Below are 24,876 nucleotides of genomic sequence, written 5' to 3' on the forward strand. Positions count from 1 at the left end.
TTATTGTTGAATAAGGGATTAATTATGTTTGAATTCTATCCATCCAAAAAATCAAATGGTGTCTTAATCAAATGATACAATTCATCTTGTAGTCGATGCTACACAATTAAATCTATGGTATCTATAATAATAATAATAATAATAATTGTGGGGGATTTTCCCTCCGCAGCTTGCATGAGTGTACCACTACTTCGCATGCGTAGTAGTGGTACACTCATGCAAGCTCCAAGGGCATATAAAGCATCAGTGGGGCGCATCTCTAACCGATGTGGGACAAAGGTGTCAAGCCAAAATGGCTACAAGGCAAAGCCCTTGGCCTGAGGTGAAAATCCTAGACTTCCATACTCGGAGACGAGAAACAAAATCTTGCGGGCTTGGCTCCCCAAAGAGGACAATAAGCTTGCGGAGGGAAAATCCCCCACAATAATAATAATAATAATAATAATAAACTCATGCATAATGGTGCCAATTATGAATCTTAACAATATATTTTAGTAAACATTATTGAGACGATTCATAGATTAAAAATCATTTAAATAAAATTAAAGACTTTTTAAATTTCGTCTAATATATATATATATATATTAATTTGGTTCAAATTAGTGGAGAAATTGACTTATTTTTATACTTTGAATATTACTATATATTAGATAATATATATGGGAAGAATTAGCCCACCAATTGTTTTAGAAAAAAACTCTAAGATTATTATTTTCATTTTGTTATGTCTTTTATAAAAATTAATAACCTATTAATTGTTACAAAATTTTATCAACAGGTGAAAATCAGAAAAGCTCTATTGAAATTGAAATTGAAGGGGCACTATCCTATCATAATTTTGCTCAAAACAACATATATTATTTTTATTTGGAATTCTTCTTTCTTTTTCTTTTTCTTTTTGAGAAACCTTTTTATGTGGAACTCCCCTAAAAAAAGGTTTTATTGTACATATATGTCTTATTTCATAATTATTTACTATGTTTTTATTGTACGTATTTCCCCTTAAAAAAAAAAGTTTTGTTGTACATATATGTTTTATTTCATAATAATCTCCAATTGCAAGTAATGTAGCAATAAATAAATAAAAAAGCAATATATGTTAAAGGGTCCACTTGTTACTTTTTTTTTTTTACTGCCACACATAACCCATTAGGTAGCAATTAGTGCAACAAATCCTTTCCTTTTTTTAATTAATAAAGGTATCGAAGGAAAATGTTAGTTTAAAATCTATCTAACATGAAGGAAGTGTGAAAATCAGTAAATCCAATGAAACGTGTTATTTATCATTGCTGAGTATTGACGTTATCAGCCGGTTTTTTAGTCACCTTTGTTGTTGATTACTAGCCATATACCTTGCATTACGTGTTTGACTTTTTTTGAGTAGTTACTATTGTTTATATGAATTTATGCATTTACTTTGTCAGCCGTACCGACTAGAAAATTTAATATACCGATTAGAAAATTTAATCTATATTTAATTTTATACGACAGAAAAGCAAAGAATAAGTTTTTTTTTTTTTTTTTTTTTTTTTGAGATAAAGCAAAGAATAAGTATAGAAAGATAGTTTCCTTGCAAGGCAAAACATTACGTGGAGGGTAAGCAATCAATGTTATTGGGTTATTATGAGTGACGTGAAAATCAATTAGATGCTTTAAGTTTCCTATTGCGGTCATGTGCACAAAACAGGGATAGGTATTTATGGTTGTTTGGATGGAGCGGAAATGAGAAAGTAGAGGAGAATAGAGTTGAGTTAACTAAAAATAAGTTAATTTTGAACTAAATTTACTTTATTTTATTCTACTCATTTTCTCTCACTTTCAATTCAAACGGACCATTAGTGCTTCCAAAGCATGATAAATGTGTGTTCTTTTCTTTCAATAGTCTCACATAAAAAGTGAATTCCAGTACTATAAATTTAAAAGTTATAACAGCGGGTACTCTTAAAACAATTGTTAATAAATCATATTAAGAAAGATTTAACACCAGTTTATTGGAAAATATAAAAAGCTGTTAGAAAAATTAATTGCTTGATCATTTATTCATAAAATATTTCTAAAAATAGTTTATAAATCAATGCCCTTAAGACATTCCTTAATATTTCTTGTGTGCTCTCAGTATTAAATACACATTTATTGTGTGCTCTCAGGATTAAATAATTACTCCAAAACAGAAAAAAACAAAAAATTAATAGTGAGTTTGTGAGACTGATTTCATGGGTGATGCAGCTACTAAGAAAAACCAAAAAGAATGTAAAAAGAAAAAAAATAAAATTTCACAAACACCTTATATTTTTCATGATCATAGCCAAAACAGAAAAAAGGAAAAAAAAAAAAAAATTAATGTGAAATCTACTGTAACAAACCACAATAATGAATCAAGCCAGAATTCAAATGTACAATCACTTACAAATACATATGTGAAAGTTACCCATATATGCGTTCAATTATCAAGTCAAGAATGTCGCTCTAATTAAAAGGCTCATTAATTTCCGATCAGTTCTCCCAAAATTTCATAAATGTATTGAATATGACCTTTTCAATGTCGCTCCACAGAAAGAGCCGTCTCAGCAAGAGGCGAGTTCCGAGTCCGACACACGGGGCATGTAGCATGTTGCTGTAACCACGGGTCAACACACTTGACATGAAAGAGATGACCACAATCAGGCAACAAGCGCAACACATCCGTGTCTTTGTAATCAGCCAAGCATATTGAACAGCAAGAAGCAGTAGAATTTCCCTTGTGGAGCTTGGCTTGGGCGTATATGAGCTTCGGATAGTTGCGTAGAGTGGCTTCGTCGAGGCCGAGTTCTATGGCGTCGATGGAGTGTTGTTGGTCACCGGTGGTAAGGTTCCTGACCTGATGAGGACCGGGAGGCAAAGCATGCCTGCAGAAGGAAATAAGTATTTTCATTACCATAACGAAGACGATGAAAAGGAACAATCCGATAGCAAATAAAATATCGGTCATATCAAAGTTGTCATTAGAATAATCTTCTACAATATGAATTGGATTAATTGGGATATGTAAAAAGAGAGAGAGAGAGAGTTAAGGCAAAGGGTTTGATGAAAGAGAATTGGTTGGGCAAATGGATTTGTTAATTATTGAAGAAAATGTATCTGGTGATTGTTTAGCTAGTCGGCTATATTAGAAGTCACTATCCGAAGAAAAAATCTACCCGACTCTATCGTATTTGACAAATTCCAATGGATTGCTTCTCTTTTTCTTGATTTTATAAGTAGAGAAAATTAAAGTTGTTTCGGCAGATGATTTGTCTTTCAAAAATTCTTTTTTTTTTTTTTTTTTTTTTTTTTTTTTTTTTTGGGGTATTATAATAAGCTTTGAAAAAGTAAAAAAAAAAAAAATATATATATATATATATATATATGAAAAAGGAAAAATGATCATTGTTTTCAACCTTTATTATTATTATTTTTTTGGGATAGTTCAGCATTTAGACCTTTTGGGGGAATTATAAACTATATAAAGTAATCATGAGTCGTTAAAAAAAAAAAAAAAAAAAAAAAAGCAATCATGAGTCATGAACATAATTTTTTTTTGACTTTTTGAGCAATACCTTTGGTAGGTATTTAACGTGTCAAAGAACCAAGGAAGTCAATATTTTTTAATTATACTTTTTATTTAGGATTTATGTGACAGTGGAGAAAAAATAATCTTTAAAAAAAAAAAAACTAGTCAATAATCAATAGTCCATTTAATATATGAAAAATTTTAAAAAATATATATTTTATTTATTATTTTTTTTATAATTATTAAATAATGTATGATGATATTATAAAATATGTATGTTATAATAATATTTGTTATTTTTCTTTCCAATCTATGCCCCACTATTATAGCATGCATAAAATATACGAAATAGTATGACCAGGGCGGCTGAACCATAGATACAAGTGTGCATTGCCTAAGACTCCCAATTCCCAAATAAAAGAAAGCCTCCACTTGTATTAATATATATAAAAAATATTCATCTATATATTTTAATTTAGAAAATTTTAAGTCATTTTATTGGTTAATAGATGCATTAAAAATGCCTTATTGTATCTTAAAATACAAAAAATTAAAAAAAACAGAAAACAAAAATAGTCAAAATTCGGCTAAAAAATTAAAATTAAATCATCGGAGATAAATTCATTAACTCATTCTTCAAATCTGCTAAAATTAAAATTAATACTAGACAAATTCATTAATAATACAACGTAAATGTCTTGAAATATCTTAGAGATTATAAATTTCTTAAAATAAAAAAAAAAAAAAAAAAAAAAAAAAAAAACAGAAAACAGAAATAATAAAAAATCTCTCATCTCTATATCTCTCTGCCTTTCCATCTATATTCTCATCTTTCTTTTCTTCGTCTTGAATCCTTGATATTTTTTTATAAGCTTTCTTTCATTCTATCATTCTTTGCAATAGTTTCACTACCTTCACAGTGGTTGAAGGTGTGTGTTGCTACTGTGTGTGGGCATAGCAATCTGAGGTAACGCCCTCTCTCTTTCCGAAATTTTCGTGGAGATTGAAGAGTATGGTTTGTGATAAGTGTTGGCTTTTTTTCAATTTTTTTTTAATCTGCACATTGGCCATTGCACAGTCGATAGGACAGCACACTGCATATTAGCATTATAGCACACCTAGTTTAGAAGCCTTGCTAACTAATAAAATTGTTTGAAGATAGTTATTTTGAAATAAAATCCCAGCCAGCGGATCCACAGGCCCCACACATTATCACTAAAGACACTAACTCAACCACTGTTACATTGTACACGCATAGGCACACGCTATCCCACCCATTGTACCGTCACTTTTACTTTTAATTTATCCATTATTACTCTAAGTTATCACACCAATTGAAAATTCAATGTATATCATGTCAACCTATTTGTATCATAGTGATACTAATTTATTAACCATGTAATAGATTAATTTTTAGAAGAACTTAAATACAAAAGTTTAAATAGTAGTTTTGCATCTCAGAAATAAGCAAGAAAAACAGATTTTAAATAAAAAATAAAAAAAATATTATTTAATTAATATTTAGATATAAAAAAGACCTCAATTAAAATTTTTTGCCTTAAGCCCCCAAAGTTATTGAGCCACCTTGAGTATGACATGACATGTCAAAGAATTGAGTCAGTCATAATCGGTAATGAACTTGTAATTTAACGGTTAGATTTTTAAAATTCACATTCAATATAAAGATATATAATAAGTTTGAAGGGTTTTCTCCAAATTAATTTGGAGAAAAACTTTATTCAGTCAAATGACTGGTCCCTTAATTGCTTGAAATAAACTACCGTGGTAATTTGTGTTTAGATCAACATAATGAAAATGGCTTTTGGCAAGGCTATGTGTACTGGCAATGAACCCAGGAATGATGGAAATGGGCCGACGATGTATGATAATGAGAGTTAAAGTTCGTGAGAGAGATTATTTTTCTAACAATGGGTATTCAAAAAAATTGATCTTACATAGTTACATTCATAAAATTTTCCCTCTCACCCGTAGAACACACAGAATGTGCGGTGGTATACTGGTATTTCGCCAATAGTTTCAACATGTTAAGCTTATGGTTCTAGCACAACCGGCCCAAGGCATAGGTACCCATTACCCCCCCCCACCACCCCCCCCATATATACATTTTTAATGGTTATACACTTAAAAAAAAAAAAAAAATTAGTGATACTAAGAATACCATAAATTTTACTATAGACTTACAAATTGGTATGTCACCGATTACAAAAAAGTAATTCAAACATTCATGAATTAGATTGATGAAATTTATAAATTATAGTCATTATTATATTACACTGTAAATATTTATAGTATTTTTAGCGCATTTTTCTTTGATTTCTATTATGCATGGAGTAGATGGAAAGAAAAACTAAAAATCACTTTCTTCCTTTTTCAAAATTTTGATACGTTAGTGATACGGGTTTAGGGCCTAAACTCACTATATTATACTATCCTAACTCAAATTGTAGTATATTAATACTACTAACATTATTATATCTACTGTAATTCTAGGCTAGTCTTCCAATAAATATAAATTATTCTAATTCTACTGTCCATTTCATATATTATACAATAAATCAATCATACGATGTTTGCACTCCTCTTTAACCATTTTTGACAAAAAACTTTGGTGAAAATGTTCTTTAATACAAAATGAAGTGAAAACTCACCAAACAAAGTGCATGAATCTGTACCAATTATATTCCAATTAGAGACACAACTGTTACAACTTTTGCTACACTCTAACATAATTGACTGTAAATAATAGAAATAAAATGGTAGATATATGAAAAAGTTATCCACTACTTCTAATCTATCACTTTTGCAAGTTGTAGCAAATGGTAAAGTTGTAGAAAGGCTATTCCATTAATCAAGTCAAGGATGTCGCTCCAAATGAATTCGCTACCTTAGCAAGAGGCGAGTTTCGACACACCGGACATGTAGTATGCAGCCGTAACCAGGAATCCACACATTTAAGATGAAAGAGATGACCACAATCAGGTAACAAGCGCAACACATCCGTGTCATTGTAATCAGCCAAGCATATTGAACAACAGGATGAGGTAGAGTTGCCCTTGTGGAGCTCGGCTTGGGCATAGATGAGCTTTGGGTAGTTGCGTAGGGTGGCTTCATCAAGACCTAGTTCAACGGTATCGATGGAGTGTTGGGGGACAGTTCCGACGGACTCTTGGAATTGTTGGAGGGTAGTAGTTGACAAGAAGCCATGTTGTTGGTTTCGATGGCCAGAAGGTCGCTGAGGAGGAAAGCAATTTAGAATCATTATTTTGATTACGATCATGAGGACGACGCAAACGATAGTTCCAACGAAAAAGATGTATTCGATGACATTTCCAACTCCATACATGTTGGTGTTATCTAAGGCATCATTGGATTATGAGAGAGAGAGAGGGAAAGAGATAGAGTTTCGGGTAATCGACGAGGCTGTCGACATGTTAATAAGAAAAGGAAGCCTGGGCATGAATTTTTTTTTTTTTGGGAAAACGTGGGCATGATTTGGGAGAGCTAGTATCTGGTGAGATTCTAATTTGGTGGGCAGCTATTATATATCATTATATCCAGTTTCTACCTCGGATGGTCAGCTGTTATGTTCCCATTTATTTATTATCTTTATTTTTAAGAAAAAAAAAAAGGGAGTGAAATTTCTCTCCAATTTCACTTTCTCAAATTATAAATGGATTTTTTTTTCTTTTTTCTTATCTTCTTAATTTAATATTTGTAGAGATATAATTGGCAAAAATTAATTATTGAGCGATGACTTATAAAATTGATAAAAATCCACTTAACATGTTGACCAAGGTTATACTTGGCAAAGGGTTAGGTATCGGGTTTAGGTCCGTCCCAAATGGGTTTGGATTAGAAACATATAGTGATTTTTTTTTTTTTTTTTTTTGACTAGTCTCTAAGCACACGCGTTGTGCGTGCTCAAGAGACTCTTCTACTTTTTTGAGTAAGAGTTTATAATTTGCATCTATTATAATTTGAAAAAAAAATATTTTTTATTTTTTAAACAAATTAAAATGATAAACTTTAGAGATAAGCAAAAATTGTAATTTATTTTTTGAAAGTGCGTTTGAAAGTGGTGTAGTAATATAGAGAAAAGTTTGAGTAGGAAAAATAAGATGAAAGTGATCGAGGAGAAAGAAGGCTAAATTTTAGGAGTTTTCTTTATTTTTTATTTTTATTTTTTTAAATTGGGGTGTTTTACTTTTATTTGGCATGAAAAAGGAATAAAAAAGGAGTCCAAATTTTCTATCTCAACTTATATGCTCCACTCTATATTCCACCAAATATATCAAGCCACGTGAACATTACTTATATAATAAACACAAAATGATGACTTAAATGAAGTCAATCTCCTATTCTCCTCTACCTCCCAACACACATTCCAAACCCAAAAGAAAAGAAAATTTTATTTAACCAGCCACAATCGGGTTCCACAACCATGGCCACCTAGAGAAGATGATGCCATGTTAGCCACCAACTCTTATTTCGGTACATCCAAAAATAGAATATCACAGGACCACCACCCATGGTGATACATAAAAATAATCTTAGCCCCTATAACTATTCCAACACCAACAATAGTGCTTCTTGACTACAGTTGTCTACCCATGGTTGAGACAACACATCTACCCATGGTTGTCTTCTTGGCCAAGTAACCATCATCCAACCAAAAAAAAACTCGTAGGGATCCTAGCCTATCCCATCAATTCAATTTTCTCTTTTATACATCAAAATAAAACATAGAAAGCAAAAGAGCCCACAAAACCCTCACTTCCAAATCTGTACAATGAATTGGTTTTTGTGTGAGGAACAATCTCATATGGGTTTGTGATGAAGAATGAAAAATCAGAGTATTGGCTTGATCATGAAGGCTTGCAAACTCTATTCTTTGCTGTTGAGATTCACCATGGTAGTCTTCTCTAGGTAGCTAGGGATGGTAATGAGGCGGGGCGGGCTAGGTCCGAAGGATAGGGTCTTTGCCCTTGCCCCGCATGATTTTGTCTTACCTCATCCCCAACCCGCCTCGTATGACGAGAAAAATTTTCTTCCCCCTTCCCCACCCTTTGGGGCCCCATGAAGCCCCACCCTTTGGGGCCTCGTGAAGCCCTACCCCACCTCATAAAACACTACTTATTGTTAATTTGCTCACAATTATTACAATTGTTTTTAATAAAACCTATTTTGTTAATAAAAATATACTTGAAATTACAAATAAATTTATCCTATCAAATCAAACTAATCTTTAGTAAAAATTGAATAATATTATTAAAGTGTTTAACAAGACAATATCACAACAAAAACAAAAATCTCATAATACAAAATCAATGATTCAATAGTATATAAATTTGTTTATAATAAAGACAAAAGAAAACGTTAAAATTGGTACCTTATTTCCAAACTTGCTAGATGAAAAAAAAAGGAAAAAGAAAAAAGAGAAGAGGCAGAAAGCCTTGTTGTGTATAATATAATAAGCTAATGATATGTTTGTTTAAATAGAAGGGTTTTAGAATATGAAAATTTTACAATTTGATGCTTATCAATGCGGGGCGGGGCAGGTTGGATCTACAAAGTCTAAACCCATCCCCGCCCTGCCCTATGATGCAGGGCTAAAATATCATCCCATCCCCACTACCTTTGTGGGGTGGGGCAAAACTGCCATCCCTAAGCCATGGTGGTGGAATCTTGTTGTAGTTAGGTACTTTAATGGTGCTTGAGTGGTTTTGTAATTTTTTTTTCTTTATTTTTTGTAATGTGAGTTAGGAAGGAGATTGAATCCATTTAAGTCCTCAGTTTGTGTTTAATAAGTAATGTCTGCGTGGCTTAATATGTTTGGTGGAGCATAGAGTAGAGCATATAAGTTGGGACAGGCGATTTGGACTCATAAAAATGCTAAATTTTAGGGAATAAAAAGATGAAATTTGTTATTTGATATTTATGATCCTATTTTCAAGAGAAGTTGCACTTCATTAATGAGAATATTTTTGAACCAGATAAAAGTCTAGTTTAAAGAGAGGAATCATCTTATGGATAGTATAAATGGCTCTTACTTAGGATGAACTTTTTTTTTTTTTTTTTTTTTTTTTTTTTTTTTTGTGGTTAGAAAGATTAAAAAAAAAAAAAATTAACATACTTTCTAGGTGAAATACCATTTTGGTTCTTATATTTTGGGGTCATAGTTAATTTGATCCATACATTTTAGTAGCAGTCAATTCGGTCTATGTTATTTTCAACTTGAAGTCAACGGAAAATACTTACGTGACTAACGGATTGCACAGCTGATACAACTCACACCTATGTGGCTACTAAAATAATAATAAAAAATATTTTAATTGCTATTTTTAAAAGCCAGGTTAGGATCTAAATGAATAAATAAAAATTAGAAACAAAAAATTTGATATTAGAGACTTGCACTTTCTTGGTAGCCAAACATAGCAACCCATAAAAGTTTTTGTAGAGTTTAACCAAGAAAAATCCAAACCTAGAGTATGTACATTGAGTAAGGGTGTCCAACTGAATTGTGGACCTAGTTCACCCGCCCAAACAGTTCGAGCCAACCTGAAAATTGGTTGACTCAATACATGTGACGGTCAATGACGGGTCTCCGCCTTTAGAAACCGATGCCGATAGTGGCAGGTTTTAACATGAATCTAATTCCAATTGACTCAACCAATCCCCACATTGAATCATGCTATTCTCCGTTGGTACAAGATGTTCTTCAATTAGTTTTAGTTAGATATGATGAGATTTGACAATTCTCATCAAGATCTTGCTAGATCTAGCTAAATTTTGGCCAATTTCGGTGAGTTTCTGCCAGATTTCTCTTGTTGGACTCTAATTGATAACCGAGCACTACCCAAGGAGACCCAACTCGCTTGAACCAACTCCTCTTCCTAGTAGGCGGCGAGTCTAGATCTTGGGGACCCGAAGTTGTCGAGTTGAGTTTGAATTTGGCACAAACTTGACTTGAATCGACCCGTGGACATTCCTATTGTTGAGGACTTTAACCAAACCTAGACAAAATCCCTTAACTTGAAAAAAAAAAAAAAAAAAAAAAAAACATCAACAACTTTCACAACAGCCAAGATTCAAACTGATGAAAGAACCACAAAATCTATATACCTTGTACCCCAGCCACCATTGTCGAACAAAACTTTTTTTTTTTTTTTTTTTTTCTCTCAATAGAAAAGGAAAAAGGAAAAAGGAAAAAGGAAAAAAGATCTTGATTACACAGTCACACAAATAAATAGAATCCTAGAAAAAAAATTAACGCCGAGCTGCTACTCAGGTTGTGCTTCAGAACGAGCTGCTAAGATTGAGCTTGAAAATGACGCACATCTCTTCAGGTTCATCATCGCTAGATTGTGATCTCTAGGGTTAGAGCTTTCATTGCAAATCTCCACCTTATGATCTCTGTAGCCAAGTCCCTATGTTTCCTTCGTGATGTCAAACTTTAATGACAAAATTACAAATTCTATAATAAATTATACTTTGCCAAGCTGATCTCTAAATAGGTCTAGGGAAAAAATAGATATGAAGATTCAAAATACAAATTCTAAAACAGATATTGAGTGATCCAACTTCCATTGTTCTAGATCGTTCCTTTTTTTTTTTTTTTCTTAAATTCATTTTAAAATATTAAAATCAAATTAACTGTAACCCCAAAACGTAAGACTAAAATAATATTATCTCCTACTTTCTAACCATATTATTCACTTATGCTTCTCTCTTTTTTATGGAACTTCGTTATTCTTCTCTCACTTATGTAGAAAGCATCATTCTCTCTTTGTTAAACATAATCTGCTGTACTATTATAGTTCTTGTTGTATGTTATACTTATCGGAAACAGCCGACAAAGATCATCATTCAATCTTTGTCTGCGTCACTCAAAAAAAAAAAAAAAAAACCTTTTTATGCCTTATTTTTAAGAAGAGAAGATATGTAGTTAGAATAAGCTTCATTTAAAAAACCTGAGAATATTTTAGAATATCTTTTTGCCAGAACGTTATTTGATTCAAACAAGAAAGCTAACTAAGCTGCCACGCTTGCTTAGAGCATTCACAGTACTGGTGACTATTTTAGCACCTAAAACACTAAAAATCATACTACATTGGTGGTACTAAAATTAACCAAGCTAAATCTTTGGAGTTTACTATAGCTATAAAGTGATATATATATATATATATATATATACATACATATATATATATATATATATATTTGTTTCTCTCTTCTTCTCTTTATAATATTTTTTCTCTTTTCTCTCTCCCTTCTTCTCCTCTCTCTTGCCTACCTCCTCTAACTCAAACTCTTCCAGCAAAATGCAATGAGATTGGGACAACTAAGAATACCACTACACACCCTTGGTGCAATAGTCACTTCACAAATTTAAGTGCTTATGGGGTGTAGAGGGAAGGGTCGGCGTTCAAGTCTTCAAATCAGGGACGGAACCAGGATTCGAAGTTGTGGGGGCCAAAGTATAAGTCCAAAAAGTTTATGATAATCAAAACTAACATCTACTCAAGCTTTGTTGAATTTTATCACGCTCATTAAACATTATAATATCATATTTTCACAATTTGGATTGATACTGATTTAATCCGTGGTAATTTTTTGGAATTTTGATTGAAAATTAATTTTCATGAATTAGGACATCAATACTAGAACCAAGGCTGCATTATCAGCTTCAAATTATTTGTTATTTTTTCTCTTTAAAAAAAATATTATAGATAATTTTCCCATCATCAACAATTCAAATAAAAGTTTCATTATTTCCATATTATATAGCTTTATTGTTTCAAAATTTAGTCCATAAAATAAACCAAACAAACATACCCCACAGGCTACAACAACATTAATGTTAATAAATTATTTTCTAAAAATATTTAATAATTCATAAAATATACCAACAAACAAGCATTATCAATTAATGACATTTATTACTATCCACGGCTCACATTTGATTCATAGTTCCCACGGGCTTCACTTTTTGATTGCCTCACCTTTCCAGTTTCTAGTTTTTCTATTTTTTATTTATTTATTTTCTCATCTCATTTGTCCTTTTCTGCCTATCTCTTTTTTCAAATTCAAGAGTCAAGACTCAGTCAGTATTACAAAGGATGACTTCTTAAAATGTACACAGTAAACTCACACACACAAAATACATTAATTGCACTATCAATCTATCACTGTGGCAAAATAGAGACATAGAGAGAAATAAACTCATATCAGAGTAGAGAAAGACATTAAAGAGAGAGAAATCAACTTAGATTTGAGGAGGACACACCTCAGTTGATTCAACTCATTTGTTAGTGTGGACACAACAGACTGGAGAAGGCCAAGCCACAAGCTACGAGCCACAGTGCGACTGTCAACTAATGTGTGGATCTGATGTCAGTGGCAGTGAGGAGTGGTGGAAGATGAGAGTAGTGAGATTGAGAGAGAGAAATCAAATGGGTAAAAATTGGGCATTTCAAATTGTTTGTTTTGTTCGTAATTTTTTGTTTAGATTGGAATTTTGATTTTTTTTTTTTTTTGTAGTTAATTCTTGGTTGTCTGGAGGTTATTGATGTTATCCCGGGGGTAATTACTTTGGTTTAGACCTGGCGATTTGCTTATTATTTTTGGATCAATATGCAATGGGCAAAAGGATGTTGCAGTTTTCTTTTTGGTTTTCATGGGTTAATATGTAAATATTTTGAAGGAGGGGGGCCAAAAATATATATTTTGGGGGAAATTTTTAATTTTTCGGTTAGATGGGTATACAGTGCTATATTTTTTTCAAAAATTGGGGAGGGGGGGGGGGGTGGTCCGCCCTAACGTGGGTCCATCTCTGTCCAAGATGTAGTTTTACACACACACACACACACATATATATATATATATATATATACATTTAGATTAGACTAGAATAGAATTCTATTTTTCTAAAAAAATAAATATATAAGTAAAAGAATAGATGTAGAAAATAAGAGATGAAATATAGGGTGTATTATTAAATGTGGTATTAATATAGAAAAAGTAGGTTTGGAGGTACTAAACTCTAAAATTTTAATATCATTGATGCAAATGCTCTTATAGCTCATGAGATCAAGTATATATAAAAAACAAATGGGTAAATTACAAATTACACCCCTAAAGTTTGGGGGATATTTTTCATTTTCCGGTTAGATAGGTATATAGTACTAACGTAGGTTCGTCTCTGTCTAAGATGGAGTTTTACACACATATATACTTAGATTATGTTAGAGTAGAATTCCATTTATCTATATATATATATATATATATGAATAGATGTAAAAAAATAAGTGATGAGATGTAGGGTGTATTATTAAATGTGGTATTAACATAGATAAAGTAGGTTTGAAGGTACTAAAAGCTAATTTTTTAATATCATTAATGTAAATGCTCTTATAGCTCATGAGATCAAGCATATATAAAACAAAGGGGTAAATTCCAAATTACACCTCTAAAGTTTGGGGGTGATTGGATGGATTTTACTCCCTAAAATTTTAGAATTTGGATTTTACCCCCTGAAGTTTGGTGATGTTTGAATTTTACACTTGACGTTTCATAATTTGGATTTTACCTCCTATATTTTATGAGTGTTTGGATATTACTCAAATTTTTGGAGTGTTTGGATTTTACACCCTAAAATTTCAGAATTTAGAGATGTAAAATCCAAACAACCATAAACTTTAGGGGGTAAAATCCAAATTTTGAAACGTTAGAGTGTAAAATCTAAACACTCCAAATTTCAGGGTGTAAAATCCAAATTCTTAGGGTGTAAAATCTAATCACCCCAAACTTCAGAGGTGTAATTTGCAATTTACCTTAAAACAAAGTTATCAATACCATACAGAACCAACACCCAACCTTATCAGAGCTTCAATTAATGCAACTGAATGGTAACCTTTTGCCTGACTGGCACTGCCCTCCCTAAACAATTCAGGATCATCTCCTCTATTGCTCCACATGTCACCCATTTAATTAAGGCCTTTCATGACATTTCCCTTCCAGTCGAACCGACACATTAAGCCAAGTTTTAAAATCTCTAAATGGCGAGCAATTATCAAGTCATAATTTGGTGCCTTGTAAACTAATTGGACTTTGAGTTCTCAAATATTGCTTTCTTAAATTTATTGTTATTTTTCTTATTTTGTAGTATTTTGTTGATTTTTGAGATAGGAGAGCGTGTAAAGTCTCTGAGATATTAGTTGAAAAGAAAATCGAATTTATTTTAAAGATTGATTAGAATGACAGTTTCCTAAATGATTCTTCATTGGCGTATTGCTTTGTTATTTGTGGATCAAATAATTGTTGGTCAATAAAGGAAAAATTATCTTATAAAAATCTAAAATACATTACAGGTACCATATGTAAGGACCCGTTTTATAGCCCAAGCCCAAAAATGTATGGGATCTTGGCCTGGTAAGCCCAGTACAATAAATTTGTAGAGAGTGGGTCGAAGAACTAGGCTCTAATGAATTTGACAACGGTTAAGACAGCTTCAGAAGATGGTCAAGCAAAAACAAAGAATGTAGAGCTAAATGAATTCATTGTCCGAGGAGATTCATCTCCATATAAATCAATTAAACTGATTACAAGTATAATTTTTATTGCTACAGTACTCTCTGATGATTTCCGATCCCTATGTCATGGAGGGTCTCTCACATTATATAGCTCCATTGGGATCATCTTGATCCTACACTTATTGATCATTTGAGCCATTACTTGAGTGCTTGTCTCATTAGACACCCTCTTTGGTTTCCTGTGAGTGGTGGTGACCAAGACAGCATTGTTTTGGGGTCTTCTCCACATAAATGGGGCTAGAAAGGTAGTTGCAGTGCATTTAATGCGGTGGTAGCAACTTTTCCTTAGATCTTTTTGGGTTTTCTTCCTTCTCATATGTTCATGAGGCACGTCTCTATCATTGGAGCTTCTAGAAGGGTCACTTTAATTGCTGGAATACATACTTGAGCTGCATTCATCATATCTGAGGAGGAGTTCCTCTTCGGATCATATTCCATTCATTCCTTACTCATGAGACTTTAAATTGGAACCCCTCATAACTATTTGTCCCTCCTTAGACCATTCAACGTCCTTGGGCAAAGCCCAAGGCCCAATATATGATTTTGGGCCCTTATCCCTACAATAGCCCTTCAGAATACCGATTTTTCTCTCTCAACTTAGGAGAAAAAGTGGGGTTTTGAATTTTAAGAGACAAGAGCATTTATTTCTCTGGCTCACACATGTGAAATTACTATTTTGCGCGTCCCATGATTGCTACTGACGCTTCATAGCCTACGAGGCATCATTAATTGCTTCAGGCGGTGTTATGTTCCCCACATCCAATGGTGAGGCTCCAATCCAATGGTTGATATTTTTCCTAGAATTTTGAGCGGGATTATTCCCATTCATTTTCTCCTGATATATAAAGCCTTGAGGGAACTCATTATCTTCTTTACTTCACAAATCTTCAAGTGCTCCAGAGAACCCCAGCGCTCCAACTCACAAAACACTCTAAATTCCTAAGCATCCACAACTCTTTCCTTAAGAAATTTTCAAAAGATCTTTTCTAAAGGATCAAGATTAACACACTTACTTTTGTAAGTTTCTATCTCTCTAGACTTTCTTTTTCTCCTCGGCCCTTTTCTTTCTTTAGAAAACTTCCTTTGCGTCATCTACGTCTGTTTAGATGGGTAGGTTCAAACACTTGGTGGACTCTCCAGCTGGTATGGAGGGTTTTAGGGCCAAATACCACATCCCACAGGGGGTAGCCCTGACATATTGTGCCCCAGACTAAATTCATATAAATAGAGAAGTGGGTGAGGGAGGGATGACGCTTCCCATGGGTAGGATAACCAGGGATTACATGATTAACCACAGATGACTCCTTATCAATGCCCTCTAACCTATTTAGGGTCTTGGGTTGCGTGGACACTCTTAACGAGCAGATGGGCTTAGGGCTCATGTGACATGATGTAGTTCACATGTACGAGTGCCACAAGCTTGCTGGCGCGGGATATTATCTCAAGTCCTGGTCCGACATCGTCAGACTAATATCTTGCCTCCCTAAATCTAACAAGGGCATGAAGGATGACTATCTGATTATCTCTGAGGAGTGGAACGACGGTCTTCATTGCCCAACTCAGGCGGGAGAGCAAGGTAGGGTACTCTAGGATTAGTCTTTTTGGTAGGGGATTTTAGCATTCTTAATTTTTTAGCAAAATTTCTCTTTTTTAAACTTTGCCTTAACATTTCGTCTTTTTGGATAATAGTCTTAATTGATCTAACTATAATTTCCTCCTCGGATACTTTTTGCAGATAAAAACCACATTACTTTGAGACTTAGTTTTGTCAACGTACTAGGTCTCAACAAGTTGCTGAGGCCTGAGGTATTTATAAGCGAAGACGAACAGTTAAGAGCTACTCATTTGATCTTAGATTACGACCCTTTGTCTTACCAATTCCAGGACGCAAGGCAGGCAATAAGGGCTGGTGACTCCAGGCTGAATCGCATAGACGTCTCTAAGCTAGGATTTTTGGCTTAAAGAGATCTCCCACCTGTTGAGTTGCCCATTCAACGCGCCCCTCAAGAAGTAGCCGCTCCAAGAGAGGGGAAAACCTCCACACATATATCTCTCGAGGCCGAGATCGACTAATTTCACCTTGAGGAGGAAGGTGAAGTACCAGAAAGGCAGGTAGAGCTTTCTAACTCTGAGGCCAATTTGGATAGGTTTTCTGTTGCTCATTCTCCGGGGTTGATTGTTGCTCGAGTTGAAACCAGCTTATAGGAAGAAGAAGGTATGGACTTGAAGCAACGATCCAACTTAAAGGGCCTGTTGGCCAACCAGAACAAGGGGTCAACATCAAAAGAAGTCTCGAAAACCCAAGTTCCTCCCACTCTTTCCCTTCCTCCTCCTTCTGTGACGGTAGAGGGATTGCTCTCTGATCTTCATTTAAAAAAGAAAAGAAAGACATAGGAAGGAGAGGAGGGGGAGATCATTCCTCCAAAAGGAGAAAAACAGCCCAAGACTATCAAGGAAAAATGGGCTCCTTCCACTGAGAGCAGGGAAGAGACTGGAGCCGAAATGCGTTAAAATTCGCGCACATGGGCTCCTTAGCTAGAGTTGGGGGGGGGGGGGGGTGCTCCCATTCCTTGGGATGCCACGATTTGGGAGTCCTAAAGGGGGCATGCCACCTTTCTTGCTGAGGCCTTGGAGTAGCCTTATGCATACAAGGCAACAAGACCTCTTTATGTCCCTGAAAAGGGATCTAGCCATGGTAAGTCAATTAATACCCTTTTGAGTTCAACGTTAGGATGCATACTTATTCACATGTATCTATTTGACTACTTTGCTATTATTATGCAGGTCATTCAGCAAGTTTTTGTAGCTAAGGAGTAAGTCAAGAACGCTTGTGATGAAATCAATGTTGAGGCCCACTCTCGAGCTAATGCTTAGAAGGTTCTTAGAGCTCTTAAGGAGGAGCGCAAAGAGCTAACCAACAAGCTGAAGGAGGTAGACAAGGAGCGCCTGAGTGCCTCGATTGGCCTAAAAACTGCTGAGGCCCAAGCTAAGGACCAGCGCAAATTGCTTTACACAACAGAGATTGAGTTGGCCACTCAGAAATAACTTGTTATGGATCTTAAGGCTGAGTTGTAGAAAGTAAAAGATTAAGCTAAAGAGGCAGCTCGGGTGGCCAAGGAAGCTACTGCAACTATGGAGATAGCATCATACGAACGTGGGGTGGAGGACACAGAAAATAGGTTGGTTAAGGAAGTGTCTGGAGTGTGTAGGGAGTACTGTGCTGAGACCTGGATAGAGGCGTTTAACAATGATAGGGTCCCTGCAAACTTCGAGTTGAGGAAAGTTGAGAAAATATTCTTTCTGGAGCATATCTGAGAAATTCCAGCGGCCCTCCCTCCCACTGCTCTACCCCTTCCTCCTCCTAAGCAGGTCCCAACTATCCAAGACCCTACTCTTAATGTTGGGACCTCCACAGAGGCAGATAAGGGTAAGGATACCTTGTCCTCAGCCAAAGACACTCCGCCCGAGGATGCCCGTACAATCAAGGATGTTGTCTCCCAAGCTAAAGAAACTGAATCTAAGTCCAAGATCGGGAGTGCTGAGCTTAAGGTAGCTGACTCCAAGGAGGGCCCTAAATCAATAAAGAATTAGTTGTAGGAGTCAGATATAATCCTAGATATGTTTTAATAATTAGTGAAAAATAAATAAGTACCCTAGTGTTAATACTTAGTAATATCTCATCAAGTATTGATTTCCCTTAAGTATTTGGTCTGGGGGATTAGATGTTGAATGTTAATTTCACCCAAGTATGCGATCCGAAAGACTTGATATGCCTTAGGATCTGTTTAACATTTATAAAAATGTCATTGAGTGTTAATTTCACCTAAGTATGTGGTCCGAAAGACCTGACATAACTTAGGATCTGCTTAACACTTATAAAGATGCCATTGAGTGTTAATTTCACCCAAGTATGTGGTCCGAGGGACCTGACATTACTTAGGATCTGTTTAACACTTATAAAGATGCCATTGAGTATTAATTTCACCCAAGTATGTGGTTTGAGAGACCTGACATAACTTAGGATTTGTTTAACACTTATAAAGATTAAACAATGGGAAGTATAATGCCTTTATACAACAAATGAACATATTGACAAATGAAACTTTCATTAATAATAATACATTTTTAGATTGTTTACATTCCAAGGGCACGGTATTACATGTTCATCTAAATCTTCTAGAAAATATGCTCCTATACCAGCCACAGAGGTGATGCGATATGGTCCTTCCAAATTGGGTTCTAACTTTCCCCACGCTAGGTTCTTTACAGTACCTAGAATTTTTCTCAATACCAAGTCACCAGGCACTAATGGCTTCAGCTTTACATTGGCATCATAGCCTTACTTGAGTTTGTGTTGGTAGTTTGCCAATTGGACCATCGCACTTTCTCTTCTTTCTTCAATAAAGTCTAAGCTCTTTTCTAACAACTCATTATTACTGTTTAGACTGAATGAGCTAGTTTTTAGCATTGGGAATCCAGTTTCTAAAGGAATAATAGCCTCGGCTCCATAAGTCATTGAAAAGGGAGTCTCCTCGATTGACCTATAAGGTGTGGTTCAATACATCCACAGGACATGTGGCAGCTCTTCCACCCATTTTCCCTTCGCACCATCCAACCTCTTCTTAAGTCCATTTACTATGACCTTGTTAACAGCCTCAACTTGTCCATTCCCCTAGGGATAAGCTGGTGTAGAATATCTATTCGTAATTCCTAAATCACAATAATATCTTCTGAAATATTTACTATCAAACTGAAGGCTGTTGTCCGAGATGAGGGTACGAGGGACCTCGAATTGGGTGATAATGTTTTTCCAGATAAATTTCTTGGCGTCCACATCTCTAATATTCGCCAAGGGCTCAGCCTTAACCCATTTAGTAAAGTAGTTTGTGCCAACCAGTAAATACCTTTTGTTTCCTGCAGCTTTGGGGAAAGGGCTAACGATATCTAAGCCTCATTGTGCAAATGGCCAAGGGCTGGATAAGGGGTTAATGACTCCTCTTGGTTGATGTATATTTGGTGCAAATCTTTGGCATTGATCACACTTCCTCACATATTCTTGCACTTCTTTCTGCATATTTGGCCACCAATAGCCCTGAGTGATGTCTTTGTGAGATAAAGATCTGCCTCTTGTATGGTTTCCACAAATCCCTTCATGTAATTCCTCAAGGAGTAGCTCTGATACCTCAGGGTGAATGCAGAGTAGATAGGGCCCAGAAAAAGAGTGCTTGTATAATTTTTGGTCCTCGGATAGCCAGAAACGAGGCGCCTTTCTCTGTATTTTGTCAGCTTCTGTTTTATCCTCTGGCAAGATGTCCTCTCTCAGAAATAGTACTATGGGATCCATCCAATTAGGCCCTACTCTGACTTGGTGAACATGAACCACCTTTCCTTTTACTTCTATAAGGATAACTTGAGGTAGGCTCTGTGCCAAGGAGGTTGCAAGTGTGGTTAGGGAATTAGCATGTGTGTTTCCACTTTTAGGGACGTGTAGTATGCTAAAGGATTCAAATCCTAATTGTAAATGTCTAACTTAACTTAAGTACCCTTGCATTCTCTCATCTCTTGCTTCTAATTCGCCCTTCATCTGGCCAACAACCAGTCTTGAGTCCAAGAACATCTTTACTGCCTTTCCTCCCATCTTTTGAACCATGGACATTCCTTCTAGCAAAGTTTCATATTCAGCTTCATTATTTGTGGCTGAGAAGCCCAATCTTAATGATTTCTCAATGGTGAGCTTCTCAGGTGAGATCAGAACTAGCCCTACTTCGAATCCCCTTTGGTTTGCCATTCCATCAACATACACCTTCTAGTACAAAGGTTCTTGTGGGGTAATTGAGCCAACCGATTTTCCATCCATGTGTTGCGCTTTTATCTTATTCTTAAACGAGGTTTCAGTGAACTAGGCCACCAAATCTGCGAGGACTTGGCCCCTGACGGAGGTATAGGGCATGTATTTGATGTCAAAAGCCCCCAGGATTGTACCCTATTTAGCAATCCTTCCTGTATAATCAGCACTTTGGAATAGAGCTCTGAGCGGAAGCTGAGTTAGGACAACAACTATATGTGCCTGGAAATAATGGGGGAGTTTACATGTAGCGTGTACTACCGCTAAAATGGCCTTCTCCAATGGCAGATAACGGATCTTAGCCTCATGTAGCAACTTGCTCACATAAGAAACCAGCCTTTGTATGCTGCTATCAACTTGAATCAAGACCAAGCTTACAGCATGGGGGGCCACAGCAATATAAGCAAATAAAACTTTATCCATTTTAAGACTGGACATGATAGGTGGATGAGAGAGATATTCCTTAAGCTGCTGGAAGGCCAAAGCACACTCCTCAGTCCACTCAAATCCCTTCCATTTATTCATCAACAGGAAGAAGGGTATGCATTTATCCGCTGACCGAGAGATAAACCGATTCAAGGCAATAGTCATTCCGGTTAGCTTTTGAACTTCTTTAGGATTCTGAGGTGGTTGTAGACTTTTTATCGCCTTAATCTGGTCCAGATTAACCTCGATTTGCCATTGAGTCACCATGTAACCCAAAAATTTGCCTAATCCTACACCAAAAGAGCACTTGGAAGCATTAAGGCATAGCTTGTGTTTCCTCAGAATTTCAAAAATATTTCCGAGGTCTCCCATTTGCTCAGACACCACCTTACTCTTCACCACCATGTCGTCTATATAGACCTCAATACTCTTGCCCAACTGTGGTTTGAACATCTTAGTCATCATTCTTTGATGAGTGGATCCTGCATTTTTCAAGCCAAAGGGCATCAATTTGTAATGATAATTTCTAGTGGGAGTGACAAAAGCTGTCTTCTCCTAATCATCCAGGGCTAGTGGTATTTGATGGTATCCTTGAAAGGCATCTAAGAATCTCATCCGAGGATGGCCTATAGTGGCATCTACCAGCTGGTCTATTTGAGAAAGAGGGAAGAGATCTTTTGGGCAAGCTTTGTTTAAATCCGTGAAATCCACACATATTTACTATTTCCCATTCTTTTTCTTCACTGCCATTATATTGGCCAGCCACTCAGGGTAGAAAACTTTCTTGATAACCCCTACCTGCTTAAGTTTCATCACCTTATCTTTGACAGCATTAGAATGGTCTCTAGATGAGTGCCGAGGAGGTTTTTTTTTGGGGTAACAGATGAATTGACATTCAAATAGGAGCAAATGAAGTTTGGGTCCACCCTTTGAGCTTCATAAGCACTCCACGTGAACACATCAACGTTTTTTCTAAGGAACTTAACTAGCTCTTCCCTCTCTTGGGGAGGCAGCTAGGAACCAACCTGAAAGAACTTCTCTGAATCATCGCCAACAACAACCTTTTCTAGATCTTCACATTTTACTTCCTCATTTGGTCCATTATCGGGCAACACCAGAGTTTCTGATTGCTATAAGCCCCTTTCAGCAAAAGCCAAGGATCAGCTTTGAGCCGATGTCAGATGGCAGCCACCATGCACTGCCTAGCCATGGATTGACTCCCCACAATCTCTTTAACCTGGCCCTCCGACAGATATTTCACCTTTTGGTGCAGGGTTGAAGAGACGACTCCTAAGACATGAAGCCAAGGTTTGGCCACAATAGCTGTGTAGGGTGAGTAAGCGTCCACCACAATGAAATCCACCTCCACCACTTTTGAACCGATCTGTATGGGTAGTCTAATCTGACCTCTTGGAATAACAGTCTTCCCCTCGAAACTTACTAGAGGGGAATTGTAGGTCGTTATGTCCTTGGGTTTCAAATTTAGCCCCTTGTACAGGTCGGGGTACATAATCTCGACAGTACTGCCCGAGTCTACCAATACTCTCTTTACATCATACCCCCCTATCCTGAGTATGACCACCAAAGTATCGTCATGGGGTTGAATGGTTCCGATTTTATCCTCATCGAAGAAGCCTAGAATCAATTGGATTTCTATTCTAGCCCTTTTTGGCTCCGAATTGTTGTCCTCAGTGGACAGTCGAACCACAGACATCACTCTGGAGGGATAGGAATCGGTCCTACCGGGAGCAGCAAAAATGATATTGATCGTTCCTAGAGGAGGTCTTAAAGAAGCATTTCTCCGGAGATCCGAACCTATCCGCTCTGCCAGGCCACTAAAATGGTGCAACAGCTGTTTCAACTTTCCTTCTCGGACTAGCTGGTCTAAATGGTCCCACAAATTCCTGCAATCCTCTGTAGTGTGTCCCTCGTCCTAATGGTATTGGCAATAAAGGCTCTGGTTGCACCTCATGGGGTTTCCAGCCATCTTGTTCGGCCATTTGAAGAACAGCTCGTTCTTAATCTTGTCCAGAACCTCATGAATTGATTCTCGAAACATTGCATTAACTGCCTGGGTGTTGGCAAACCCTGACTATCCAGCGAAATCTCTCTGAGGTCGGTTATTATTGAATCGGTCCGACCTGAAATCCCTCCTCTCTTGAGGGATAACCTTCGCTTTACCTTTCCCTTGCTGTTGGTCTTCCTCAACCCTCTTGTACTTATCAAGCTGGTCCATGAGTTGGATCACACTGGTAACAGGTTTGCCAATCAAAGTCTTCCTTAAACCGTGCTCAGCAGGGAGGCCGACCTTAAAAGTACCAATGGCCACGTTATCAAAGTCACCATCTATCTCATTGTACATCTCCTAGTATCTATCCAAGTATGTTTCAAGGTTTCCCCCTCTTGCATGGATAAGGAAAGTAGTGAGTCCAAGGGCCGAGGTACCCTATTACACGTGATAAAACGAGATCCAAAGGCCTGGCTGAGCTCCTTAAAGGAATCTATTGAATTGGCCCTTAGACTATCGAACTATCTTATCGCCACAAGTCCCAAACTGGAAGAAAATACTTTGCACATGAAAGCCTCGTCCTCAAAGTGGACAACCATTCTCTGGTTGAACTGGCTCACATGTTCTACAAGGTTTGTTCGACCATTGTAAATGGTGAACGTGGGCTAATGGAATCGCCGAGGAAGTTTTGCCTTCTCTATCTTGTGCGTGAAAGGTGATTTGGAGATTTGGTTTAATGCCTTGCTCATAGCATCGTTTTCCAAGCCTTTACGAGATGGGCTCCTGTATCTTCGCTTGTGGTGCTCTTCATTGTAAGAGAAAGACTCGCTTCGTGGAGTTCTTGATCTTTGTCTGTAACTAGCATCCTCTTCATCATTGGAGGAGACGTCAGAATTGGAAGGGGTTCATTTCCATTGTGCATGGCGCAACTTCTTCTTTAAATTGTTAATCTCCCCTTACATGGCTCTTTTGTTCTTCTCTTGAGAGACGTGACTCCCAACTCAAGAATGACTTTTACCAGTATGTGTGGTGTGTGTGCTACCTTCTCGATCTCGCTTGATTCAAGGTTAAGGAAGTCGTCTTGTCGCCTAGAACCCATGGATTCTTCTTGATGGGGACCTAATCCTACCATAGTTAAACGTCACACTCACTATCACACAAGTTCTTCTTACAGACGACGCCAATTGTAGGGACTTGTTTTACAACCTAAGCCCAAAAATGTATGAGATCTTGGCCCGGTGAGCCCAATACAATAAATTTGTAAAGAGTGGGTCGAAGAACTAGGCTCTAATGAATTTGACAATGGTTAGGACAGCTTCAGAAGATGGTTAAGCAAAAACAAAGAACGTAGAGTTGAATGAATTCATTGTCCGAGCATATGCATCTCCATATAAATTAATTAAATTGATTACAAGTATAATTTTTATTGCTACAATACTCTCTGATGAATTTTCGA

The 24,876-nt window shown here is 36.2% G+C and overlaps 2 protein-coding genes across 2 annotated transcripts; both read right to left on the bottom strand.

Annotated features, from left to right (window-relative positions):
* Positions 1-2,337: 2,337 nt before the first annotated feature.
* Positions 2,338-3,190, bottom strand: LOC126706927 (putative RING-H2 finger protein ATL71). The gene has a single exon (XM_050406511.1). It carries the CDS (start codon positions 2,966-2,968, stop codon positions 2,537-2,539), a length of 432 nt encoding a protein of 143 aa, XP_050262468.1. The 5' UTR covers positions 2,969-3,190; the 3' UTR covers positions 2,338-2,536.
* Positions 3,191-6,207: 3,017 nt separating this feature from the next.
* On the bottom strand, positions 6,208-7,042 carry LOC126707234 (RING-H2 finger protein ATL70-like). The gene has a single exon (XM_050406823.1). The coding sequence runs from the start codon at positions 6,891-6,893 to the stop codon at positions 6,399-6,401; it is 495 nt and encodes a 164-aa protein (XP_050262780.1). The 5' UTR covers positions 6,894-7,042; the 3' UTR covers positions 6,208-6,398.
* Between the last annotated feature and the right edge of the window lie 17,834 nt (positions 7,043-24,876).

This window comes from Quercus robur, chromosome 11 (assembly GCF_932294415.1).
Source record: "Quercus robur chromosome 11, dhQueRobu3.1, whole genome shotgun sequence".
Lineage (NCBI taxonomy): Eukaryota > Viridiplantae > Streptophyta > Magnoliopsida > Fagales > Fagaceae > Quercus > Quercus robur.